Source organism: Misgurnus anguillicaudatus, chromosome 21 (genome assembly GCF_027580225.2).
Source record: "Misgurnus anguillicaudatus chromosome 21, ASM2758022v2, whole genome shotgun sequence".
Taxonomy (NCBI): domain Eukaryota; kingdom Metazoa; phylum Chordata; class Actinopteri; order Cypriniformes; family Cobitidae; genus Misgurnus; species Misgurnus anguillicaudatus.
The window spans coordinates 36973428-36986319 of record NC_073357.2 but is presented as its reverse complement, the minus strand read 5'-3'; the positions used below and the strand labels follow the sequence as shown (position 1 = coordinate 36986319).

The window sequence follows — 12892 nt, the reverse complement described above, 5'->3', positions numbered from 1 at the left end:
TATAGCATAGCTTAGCATAATCCATTGAATCTGATTAGACCATTAGCATTGCGCTAAAAAATAACCAAAGAGTTTCAATATATTTCCTATTTAAAACTTGACTCTTCTGTAGTTACATAGTTTACTAAGACCGACGGAAAATTAAAAGCAATTTTCTAGGCAGATATGGCTAGGATTATACTCTCATTCTGGCGTAATAATCAGTGACTTTGCTGCTGTAACGGCTGCAGCAGGCGTAATAATATTACATAGTGCCAGAAAATAGTCCTCTTAGTAACTTTCAATAGCAGGGAACTATTTCAGGCGCTGTGTAATATCATGAAAGTATAGTTCCTAGCCATATCTGCCTAGAAATTCACAACTTTTAATTTTCTTAGTGGACAATGGATTATGCTAAGCTATGCTAAAAATGGTACCGCCAGACCCGGAGATCAGCTGAATGGATTCCAAAACAGTAAAAATCAATTGTTTACCTCTAGCTGAGCTGTAAAATGAGCATATTTTCAAAAAAAGTGGAGTGTCCCTTTAAGGCCCCCCTGTGGGCCCATCCCCTTGGCTGAGAAAGACTGCTTTAAGTCAAAATGAATGTCAACAATGAGTTTTTAATATTTCAGATCTGCCTTCTGTGCAGGTATAAAATGATAGCACCCATATTTCGTTAATGGAAATTTAGCATACGACAAGCTTCATACTATACATTATTTACAAATACCAAGGACATCAGGCGCTTTATTTCTTTGTAAATAACTCGTATCAATCTTTGTATGATTTGAAAGTCTTTTCACATTTTTTGCTCTGACACCTTCTGAATATTAGATTAACTGAATGTTATTTTTGTATACCATCCATCCACAATGTTTTTGACATGATGATTTGTGTGATGTTTTATATACCGAGGTGTGCCTGAAATGTTTTGCATAGACTGAATGGAGAGTGAAATTACAGCAGTATCTCTAACAGCAACCAGATTACTGAGCAAAATCAACTCGAACAGCAGGGAAAACCAGTTCATACGATCGCCTTTGTTCATTTTTTCGTTTATCAAAGTCTTACTGCATCAACCCCCATCCATCTGGTATTCACCGACTCAATATCTGTATGTGTCAACACATCATAAAGCTGTGCACCTGGCCATATTGGCCAGACCTGCTGAACCCTCTCGCTTTGTACAATATTCTAACACCTTCCCTCACACACAGATTAGATTCTCTCTTTAAATTCCCGGGGCACATGCAACTTTATATTAAATCTGTGCTTTATCAAAAAACGCAATCTGAAAAACAATAGGTGTTTTTGACTTTGGGAAATTTCATTCTTTCTAAAGAAACATCATCGCTTTTGTAGAAAATGAACAAATCTATAAACGAGTGCGCCCCTTGGAGATAAAACTATTTGCATTTGCACCAGGTTTATTCTTTTTCTGGTTTTATCATTAGTATAAAAACCGAGAGACAAAGCCAGCAGTATTCTTTGTTTTAGACCTGTCTACTGTGTTCATTAACCAAGGCCATCTGTGTCTATCACTTTAACACGGTCCCTGCAGGACTACTCAACTAACAGCTACCGATACCCCACCAAAATCATGACAACATTCTCTTTGCATCACTAATGTACAGCGAGGAGAGATTCACACAGATCATCAAAGTCTATGGCAGGACTCCATGTTTCGGCTCATCCCCATGTGAATACTACATTGATCAATCCTACATTCGCAGAGGAGCATGCTACATTTGTCAACGGACCACATGCCCCCTTACTCTTTTGATTTTCTTTTTGTCAAAATGTTACACTGACTGCTTTGGTGAGTATTATTTTTTTAAAGCGGGCACGGTCAGAACTGGTCTTTAGCTTTGATCCCATCGCGTAGAGCAGAACAGATGTAGTAATAATTCCCACAGAGGATAAAAAAGCATCTGCAATTCATCTTAAAGCATCTAATGATTTGACAACATTATCTTTTCGCTTCCAGACATGAGACCGAGTGATCAAACAGCAGAAAATCAAACCATGAGATAATTTGATATAAAATAGTTATTTATGCACGGTGTGCAAATCAGTATATCGAAAATAAAGAGGAGTGAATGAAACATTCAGACTAAACCAGCACAAATGGCAGGCAGCTGCTAATAGCACCCTTTGTAGGCAATGAAAGAAATGTGATTTCTGCTGTCGGAGTAGTTTAGCTTGTAGAAAGAGCCAGTCTGTATTCGATCTGTTTATTTATGTCCCTGCTGTACAGCCTCGATTTGCATTTTGATTGGAACATTGTCTGCAGACACACAGCTCGCATCTACACAGATGCTTTTGATAGTCTTCATAAATCTGTAAATAACTTCTTATCTGAAGAGCAAAGAGGCCAGATGTGCCCTATCCTCTCGCCTGTGTGTTTGTGTGTGCTTGTGCAAATGTTGTTATTATTCAAGCAATCAGTCTATCTACACCGACTGAATCCCGGCAAAAAGGATCTTTTTCCCCTCCTATCTTTATTTCCCAACATGCTGTATAAAGTTTAGAATTTATACTTTACCACAGGCACAAAACCTTTCCATATTAAAAGCACTTGAAAGAGGCTGACCAGCTGCCAAACTATATAACACACTGAGACCTTTGATAGACGACTGTTTGGTTGTACCTTAGATAGTGTCCTCGCCTCTTTCATCAAAAGCAGGAACCGCAACTAAACAGTCAACAAAAACCCTTGAAAAACCTCAGACCTCTTTTTTCCAGCATGTGTTCAGAACCATAACATAAGCAATACTGCTTTCAGCCGGTCAGGGATAAGAATCTGAAGTTGTCGTGTCAATGGCTGACAGTCTTGGGTATGCTCTTTAAGATATCGGCCTTCTGGATTCGGATGGGGGGTGGGAATAAAAAAGGAGGGTTTATTAAAAGCAGCTTGGTATGAGCTGTTCCATGTTGAAAAGAATGTTAACAAGTTCAATTTCCATTCAATCTTTCCGTGGAGCTCTTGGAAATGTTCCATAACAGAAAACGGAGTAAAATCATCTATATGGTAATTATGAGGATGAACCTCACAACTTTGGCCAATGTGAAAAGGTCGCCTCTATTATGGGTAGTTTATCAGCCCCATGCACATATTCACAGCTGTGGTGGGACCTTAACGCGAGGACCGCTTTATTTTTACAACCGTTTAAGGCTACCTGCATAACTGGGTCCTCAAGAAAAATACAGTAAGAAAATGGAATTTTGAATGCTTGCAGAGACCACAGTAGCATGACGATAAATTGTTTTCTAATTTTTTTTATCCTTCACCTCCTCTCTCTCTCTCTCTCTCTCAAACAACCATATTGAAATATAATAAATTAAAGTAAAGTAAAATTCCTAGATACTATAGTGTTACTTATACACTTACTATAGTAAATATATAGAGGTATAGTACAGTATTTACTGCAGTTTATCAATTTACCGCAGTTAAGGATTCATTTACAAAGTGTACTAATTACTAAAATATAATACAGTATACAACAATTTACTGGGTACTAAAGTATGCTACAGTATTTTTTTTACGTGTCTAGCTAGGTTAAGCATTTCGTCAGAAGCCTAACTGTGGGAAGCCTAACGAAGGAGTTCAAAGATTTGCGCGAGTAGATTACATACAAAGTCAATGCAAAGACGCGATCAGACGCGTCCTCGCATGGGCCGTTGCGAAACGACGCAATATGGGCGGCACGTTTACCGCGAAAACATGCGCTGTTCAATATTCAACTCGAGCGAAATATTTGCATGACACGAGATTAAATCCCGTGGGTAATCTAGAGCGAGTAACGCGATGCCCCGCGTTTGGTGTGTATGTAGCATAACTGTGAGTTTACACCAGACGCGAGTTCAACGATTTGCGCTAGTAGATTATATACAAAGTCAATGCAAAGACACAATCAGACACGTCCTCATGTGGGGTGATGCGAATGACACGATATGGGCAGTGCGTTTGCCACGAAAACACACGCTATTCGCCTCAACCGCGACTTCGCCCGAGTTGAAAATATTCAACTCGAGCGAAAAATTTGCATGACATGAAGTTAAATCCCGCGAGTAACGCGATGCCCCGCGTTTGGTGTGTACGTAGCATAAGGGTTGTGTATACACATATGGGTAAAATGTATACTGTTTTAAAAGCATCAGCCAAATGCATGTATGTTAATGTCATAAAATGTATGAATTGCAGCCCTTTAAAAAACAGAGTCGAGAATATCTCTGCGGTATTAAAATCATTGCACTGCCTGTTTATTTTAGGATTATTATTAGTTGACTATTTAAATCCCTACATGGCATCGCTCCATCTTATATTGCTGATCTAATACAGGAACAAAAGCCAATTAGATCCTTACAATCTCAATCACAGAAACTTGTTGTTGTTTCTCTGTCTAAGATGAACTCCAAAGGGGATTGTGCATTTGCAGTCTCTGCCCTCAAATTATGAAACAGCCTGCCGTTATATATTAGGAACATACTGATCCTCGGCCAGTTTAAAAGCCACTTGAAAATATTTTTTTTATAATAGTGTTCAATCATAGAAGTGCTGGAGGTTGCTATAGTATCATATTTCTTTTGATTCTAGTAGTTAAGATATATTTAGATTTTCTTAGTTATTAGGTTATTTTATATTACTTTAATAACTATACAGATGTGATCATATTTTAAAAGCTGTCGTTTTCTAATTGTGCTATTGTTTGTACAGCACTATGGTCAACATTGTTGTTTTATTTAGCGCTTTATAAATAAATTTGAATTTAAATCAATTTCTTAAAAAAACAGAACTCTATTTCTTCTCTTTTTCTCTTTCCTCCCTCCCTCCACCTCTCCCGCTGCCTTATGGGTATTTAAAACTTGTTCAACATGATTTCATTTCATTTCAAGTACAGGCTGAGAAAACTAAATTACAAAATCAATCACACAGAAGGTCAGGCTGAGACTTCATTACAAGTATTGCATGCCTGCATGAATATCTTTCATTTCTTACTGGCCCAATATGTCACAATGGCTGTCTGGCAGAAAAAAGAAGAAAAAAGAAACATGAAAGTAAAGGAAGAAAAAAAATCCACTTTCAAAGATTGATGTACAACTGATGTCACAACTACTCAGCTTGGAGATAAGATAACAGAAAGGTGTAAAGAGAGAGAGAGAGAGAGAGAGAGAGAGAGAGAGAGAGAGAGAGAGAGAGAGAGTGGAGGAGAGGGAGAAGTGTATGTGTGTGTATGCGTCTGTTTGGTGTTTGGGAAAGAAAAATATAGTTTCTGCAACACTGGACATATTCTCCATTTTATTCCGAGACAGCAGTCAAAGCCTTGTCAGTTTGGGAAGGATCACAAAGACAAGATTTACCATTGCAGTGTGAATCTCACAAACACCTACTCTAAACAATTTAGACCACATGGACTGTAACTCAATAGTGAGTAAGGGTGTCACGATTTAGATTTTAAATTGAAATCGATCGAAATTAAGTCACAATCTCGAACTTCGAATTAAAAAACGGACTGGACTGGTCGTTTCTCTGAACTGAGATCTGTTTAAGTTTCACAACAACTTATTTCAGTTGTTTAAGAGTTATGAAAACCGCATTTAAACATGACTTATTGGGGTGTAGTCTCACAATCTTGTGTGACGGTAATGAAAGCGCGTTTTTAAGATGCAAAGTACTGACAGATGTTTCGTTTTATCAGGTATGTGCGTGTATCATATTTTTTCCACTGGCAGCACGACTAACATGGCAGGGCATCTCCGGGTTCAAGGTCAGATTTTGTATTTCATAAAAGTCTATTCTAAAAATGGCATAGCATTTTTTTTGCGCTTTAAAAAAAAGTAAAAATCAAGAATCGAATTGTGACCTTAGAATCGAGAAAAAAAAAAGTAATCGAATCGAGGATTTGGAGAATCGTGACACCCTAGTGAGCTATCATTATAAACTAAATGTTTTGCTTGTTGGGTTATTTTTAATAATAAAAAAAAAAACATGCAAGTTCAGACATGTGCATCTGACATGTTTTCTTGTAAATATGCATTTATAAACAATCTCTTATGTTTATGTTCAGTAATTTTAAAATCAGTAATTGAAATGCCTTATTTTCACAAATGGCACTTTAGTCATTTCATTTGTATTTAAGTTTGACTGTCCTTCACTGCAAAACCATTTAAAGGAGCAGTGTGTAATTTTTAGAAGGATCTCTTGACAGAAATGCAAAATAATATACAAAACTATATTATCAGGAGTGTATAAAGACCTTTCATAATGAACCGTTATGTGTTTATTACCTTAGAACAAGAACTTTTTATCTACATACACCAAAGGGTCCCCTTACATGGAAGTTGCCATTTTGTGCCGCCATTTTTCTACATAAGCCCTTAAATGGACACATTTTTTACTTAGTTGTCTACGACGATGACATTTTTGTCCGGTGGCGGCTACCGTAGCTTCTCTGTGTTTCAAAAGCGAGGCGTGAGCAGTGGACTAAGCCATTGGTTGCAATTCACAACCTCACCACAAAAATCTGCTTGGGACAAGACATATGCCTAGTAAACAGTTGCATAATCACTAAAGATGCAACTAGAAACACTGCAAATTATGAAAGCCAAAATTCAAAAGATAAAAATAAAAAAACTGAAGAACAGATTAGTGGGAGCTGTGATGCATGTGGCTGCCACTTTCATGATGTATTCAGGCCCAAGTGCTTAAAAGGGAATCAAGTTTGAATGTGCACTTTGCTGAACAATCGACGTTGCGATTCTGAAAACAAACTGGTATTTCTGGATGGCCTGTGGCCAAGTGTATTTAAAATAAAGTATTTAATGAATATATAGAATGTGCCCAGAGCATTTGATTAATATCATTAGCTCATTTTTGACAGAGGTGGCATTTAGCAGCTTTGGCATCTGAGCTCTTCATATGCAGTATTGTAATTTCTGGATCGAGATGTTACAACAGGAATGTTTGATCTGCTCTGTTTATATCAACACAACCTCCTGGATCACAGCCTTTCTTTAGGATTCAGATCTTTGATTCCTCATAAGTTCTGGCCTGCACGAGCACTAGTCAGATTCAACGAGATTCCAGCGAGATGCAGGAGCTTGTTAGGAGAACAGATTAAATAAATAATGACTTCACATTCGAAATCCTGCCAGACATCTTCACAGCTGAGAAATGGATTTTGCAGAGTTAGGTTTGTCCAGCAGCATCTGCGGCTAATTTCACCTGACAGACGTGCAGCATCGGAGGGAAGGAATTAGAGGAATATTTGGCAGAGATTCAGAAACACGGAGAGCAAATTAAACTTAAACAGGCTCACTGCTCGCTTATTATCTCTCATAGATAAGCTCATGGAATGATCTGATTTACCTTTCCATAATTACTAATGCGCTATTTTAAGTAAAATTTTTGGTTCATGCCCTTTCTACTCCAAAATATTACATCAATGTGACCCTTAATTGTCCTTCTTGGTGCGTCATACTGCATTCGATTAAATTACGAATCTGAAATACACAAAACTCACAGAAGGACGACACTAAAGGTTAACTTCAGCAAGCCCTTACCGAGTCCTTTACAAATATAAAGCATTGACTCAATCGCGCGACGCTGTCCGTACCAATCCCAGAGAGCAGTACAAACTGAGATCAATTCCATTAAGATGAGAGACTGAGAGTCTTTCAGGAGGACACCGGGTGATGAGCGATAGAGAAGATTCAGCGGGATGGTCATAATGCCACTAGACGCAGGACAGAGTGCCCTCATTCTCCCCAAACCTGCTAATATAGTCCCCACACAATCAGAGGCACTGTCCACAGAAATAGCTGCTAAAGAGGAATAATGTTGGGAAATCAAATCTAATCCCTTCACAGTGCAGCGAGAACCCGTTCACGTTGTAATTGTGTCAAGGTTCTGTTTTTTTTTTCTCGGCTGCATACGGGCTTAACTGAGCATGAAATGAAAATTCTTTAGGCAAAAAGCCTTGCGGCGGTCACTTATGCAGCACAAATATTTTAAAAGCTGCAATTATTTTACTTGCCAGCAGCATGGAAGGGCAGTAAAATTTGATGGTGCCTATCGATATTGGAATGTAAATACAGATGTATCATTTTACATACTGTATATACATACAGTATGGAGGAGCTGTTTTGTTTATTTTTTAAAGCTGTTTCTAATTCAAACTTTGTCATAATTATAAAAAAAAGCTGGCGAACGTCACATTTGTGTCCTTTGATGCATTATAGGCCTTTGACAGTGATTTCATTTCTATAATAGCAGTTTTAATATTTCTAGTAAGGCCGTGGCATTTTCACAGCTTCCTCTTCGCTGAATCCATCTCTGTGGCATTTAGAAACCATTTCTCTATCTAAATTAACAGCTATAAAAGCTTGATCGTAAAACATGATTGTTATGAAGCAAATGCTTGCCTGTCTAATATATTAGTCATCACAGCGACACAAGGTTACAGAAGGAATATATTTAGCTAAATCTGGCAATGTTTTACTGCACAACCACTGTCTGTTTTCAATCGTCTACAAGTACAAATCCAGTTTATATATCAGCCACCGAATTCGTTTTGCACACAACACCTTTGGCAAACGCATTTGCATTTAGAGAAGAAAACCATCCACACTTATTTCAGTGGGCTGTGGAAGATAAACGTAGCTGGGGTTGAATATCATGTTAGAAATGCATTTTCTTTTACTTTTGCATAACAACTCCCAGCTACTACTACTTAATATTTCAGGGCTCCAGACTAACTTTTTGCACTAGGAGCACAGTAGCCCCCAACTGAAAATTTTAGGGGAGCAACCAGAAAATTTAGGGGCACACGCTGTAAATCAACATGCAAACCAAATATTCACATTTCTACTAATTTCCACTGTATTATTAATAAATACGTTGATGATAGATGCAGAAAGTACATCGTGCTGTTTCAAATTCAGTGTCACATCACAAAAAAAGGTCAAATTTACTGGTTGCACATGTGCGACTGGATGTAAAATTCAGTGGCACACTCTCAAATTTTGGTGGCAAAATGCAGTCTGGAGCCCTGTATTTACACCAATAAAGTCTCAAGTAAATGTGAGAATAACTTGATTTTTACCCCTGGGTGTCCATTGTTCATTTGTCCTTCCTGGTCCATCATATTTCTGGAGATGGTGATTGAGGGAAGCTCCAGGCTCTGGGGTGGGAACTGTGGGATGTACGATCCGCGATGAGAGTTTGGGTGGTCGGGTAGCCCGGGGTAGCTCGAGTCCACCTCTTGGAGGCCCATGCCAGACTCCACCTCAGGGGGAGGGGTGATAGGGGGTATTTCGAACTCCTCGTCACCAAGACTTGGAGTGTGAAACGTCTAAAGACAAAAAAGCAGAAAGTCATGAGCTAGCTGCAAAGCCATCTGTCATGCAGATGAATATCTACAGTCCCCGCTAACCATTACTGTGTATGTTCTTAATAATATGTTACAAGGACAATAGCTGCAGAAAGTAAACAGCCTGCTGATTTCTCATAAACTGGGAACACATTTAATCTTTAAGCTGGGAAATAACTCTTTACCCAAATAGAGAAGATAAGAAAACACATTTAATTCTGGTACAAGAAAATGTTTATCATTTATGGTCTCCATGAAACATAATGTGAGGATAAAATATCTGACTTTGAAATTAAATATACAGCTATCACACAAGCAGAATTACATCATTTCCTCATTGCTCAAAAGCAAACACAGCAGCACAATCTTTAAGCATATTATTGTTCTTCTTTTCCCTTTTAAGTGCAAATACTGGTACCCCCATTAGGTGAATTCAGTCCCCACAATAAAATGTAGGCAAAACCTGACCCACCACTGGAAACCACACACGCACTTGACTTCATGATGAGATCCAGTCAAGGCTTACGGCTAATAATAATCATCACCACTCCCATTTTTCTCTCCTTTTTTGCTTTTTATATGACTCCATTCCAGCACTTTTTCCACAGCTGTGCGCAGCAGATCTTGTAAAGGTAGTGACGTGTTGATCACAGTGAAGGCCAGAGGCTTGCAGCTCCTAACACATGTTCACATTACCTCCATTTAAAACCATTAGTGGCCAGCACAGCTCTGTCTCCCAGTTCTCCATTAACACACAGCTACAAGCTCATTTTCCCTCCCTATGGCATAGCTGCAGTTAACTGTGTTAATCAAAACAGCAGCACTGAGGCATAAATAATAAAAACTGTATCATGGAATACAGATATCATAGAGATGTAGATGATCAGGGGACAAAAAAGAATAAGATAAAAAGAAGGACATTGGTTGAATGAGTGAAAGGAGAGCAGAGAGATGGAGAGGGAGAAAGTGAAAGGTGCTCTTTTCATTTACTTTACTTCATGACCTTTCTCTATGAATAAGACCTGCAGTCCCAGCATGTGCACAGTACAACACCACAGAGCAAAAGAAAGAAAGACCTAAATGCCCTAACAACATAGCTATACTGTAAAATCAGATACGACATTCAAAGATCAAATGTGTCTCTTTCTTCGTCTTTTTCACATCACTGAAATGACATTGACCTTTACAAATAACTAAACAAAACACTGAACACCTGACTGAACACAATGAGATGAGATATTAAATTAGCATCTGCTGTGGGAGATGGTGAGCGAGTCTGTTTGTGTAAATGAGAATTGAGATGTGTTTGTGGCCTGTCTGGTGTTCAGACATTGTCGGCTTGCAGTGTCGTGGGATGAGAACAGCAGAGGATGAAGAAAATAAAGGTGGCTGCAGAGATTGTGTTATAAAGTGGATTTAATCCTGGATTCAGCTACTACATGTGAGAGGTTTGGAGCAGTTTGCAAGAATTTTTGAATGTAAAATGTACCACAACTAAAAAAACCTGACTCCACTTTCAAGGTCAAAGACACAGCATGAATGCACAAAAACTAAATTATTTTTTTCTAGTTTTTTGGTTAAAGGCACAATATGTAGGATTTTGCCACTAAAACTTGCATTTTTAAAACAATAACAAAGGCGATGCTTAAAGAGATAGTTCACCCAAAAGTGAAAATTGTGTCATCATTTTCTTATCCTCATGCTGTTCTAAACCTTTATGAATTCTTTTTCTCTGATGAACACAAAATAAGCTATTTTGATACACAGCTGATTGTACCCATTGACTTCCATAGTAGGAAAACAAATATTATGGTGATAAATGATAAAGAAGATATTTTGATAAATGATAATAAGCACATAGTTGACAGTACCAATTGAAGTCAATGGTTACCAATGGTTATCAGCTGTGTGTTTACCATCATTTATTAAAATATCTTCTTTTGTGCTCATCAGATAAAGAAATTCATACAGATTTAGAACAACACAAGGATGAGAAAATAATGACTTTAACTCTTTCCCCGCCAGTATTTTTTAAAAAAGTTGCAAGCCAGCGCCAGCATTTTTCATGATTTTTTCATGACAAAAGTTTAATGACTTCCAGAAAATGTTCTTCTTAAAATATATAAACATACAATATATCAAATGAAAGAACAGACCATATGCTTTCAAATAAACCAAAAAATCCTTTCATCCAGGATTTCATCCTACCTTCATTTGTATTTTTATCACCTCTCAAATGTGGGTAGGTTTTTTTAAAAACACAAAATTTTAAGCAAAAAGCCGAGATAATTTTTGTGAAGGACATTTGATAGAGATCAGACGCAGAGTGATCCTCAAAACTGACACGGACATACAGCTGTTTGCCCTAGGCCAGTGGTTCTCAACTCCAGTCCCCGGGCCCCACCTCCCAGAAAATTTTAGATGTCTCCTTATATGAAACACCTGAATCCACTCATCAGGCTTCTGCCAGAATGTTTGAAACGTTACCTTAATTAACACACTAATAAGCTGATGAACTAAATCAGGTGTTTTATATATGGAGACATCTAAAATGTTCTGGGAGAGGGGGGCCCGAGGACTGGAGTTGAGAACCACTGCCCTAGGGCGATACTTCCGGGTTTTATAAGTTGCGGATAAGTATCCACCTGGTGGATAATAGTGATATTGCGGAAAGCTGGAAATACTCGTCATTGGCGCGGAAAGAGTTAATGACGTTATGAAGGAGAGTGGAACGACAGGATATTTCATTTTCACCAGAGACGTATTGAATTTGCAAATCATGTTCACAGATAAGGTTATGAATATTTTTTACCTATAAATTTGATCACATTATTTTAATATATTCTTATATTATCAATGAATTAGTTGCAAGGCACAACATGCTAGATGCTGTATAACCACCACATTTGTCCACTCGTGTTGCCATAGTTTCTACAAGCGGAAACTGAGGATAACACATATTTTACTTCATTGATAGGTGACAATCCCAATCCTTGGGAACTTTTGGGATAATGGGATAAGTACACAACTGCATTAAATTTATCACATTGTGCAAAATCTTACATATTGTGGCTCTAATTCAAAGCCATCTGAATTTGGTTTGACTTTTAAGAAACATTGTTCAGCCACTGCTGACCATTTTAATATAAAAAATTCAGATGCTGGCTTTGTGCGTAGGTCTGTCCTATATGTCCTAACTGGCAGGAGTTTTTTTTTAAAAGTCTAAATGTTCACCTAAGGATGAAATAGCATTTTTAAAAAAGCCTTTACTGAAAAGCCACATGACCTTTACATGTGCGAAAACACATGTAATTGCACGTGAGACATGTAAATCCCATTTTGTGTAAATCCCATGTAAATTAGATGTGCTTTACATGTGTCTCCTATAGGTTTTTACATAAAGGGAATTTGCATAGCCTTTACACAAAAATGTTCCAAAAGCCCCCACATATAAACATTCAACCTTGATGCATCCATTTTTTTCACCAGCACTATTACGCTAAACCTAATACAATAACCAGGGTAAACCAATAGCACAG

The 12892-nt window shown here is 37.9% G+C and overlaps 1 protein-coding gene across 3 annotated transcripts in view; it reads right to left on the bottom strand.

Annotated features, from left to right (window-relative positions):
• Nucleotides 1-12892, bottom strand: part of tox3 (TOX high mobility group box family member 3) — a 191120-nt gene that overhangs the window by 5743 nt on the left and 172485 nt on the right. For all 3 annotated transcript variants that reach the window (XM_055205612.2, XM_055205630.2, XM_055205604.2), the window contains one exon: nucleotides 9087-9335. In XM_055205612.2, the coding sequence (XP_055061587.2) occupies nucleotides 9087-9335 (249 nt within the window). The remainder of the gene's footprint in view (nucleotides 1-9086; nucleotides 9336-12892) is intronic.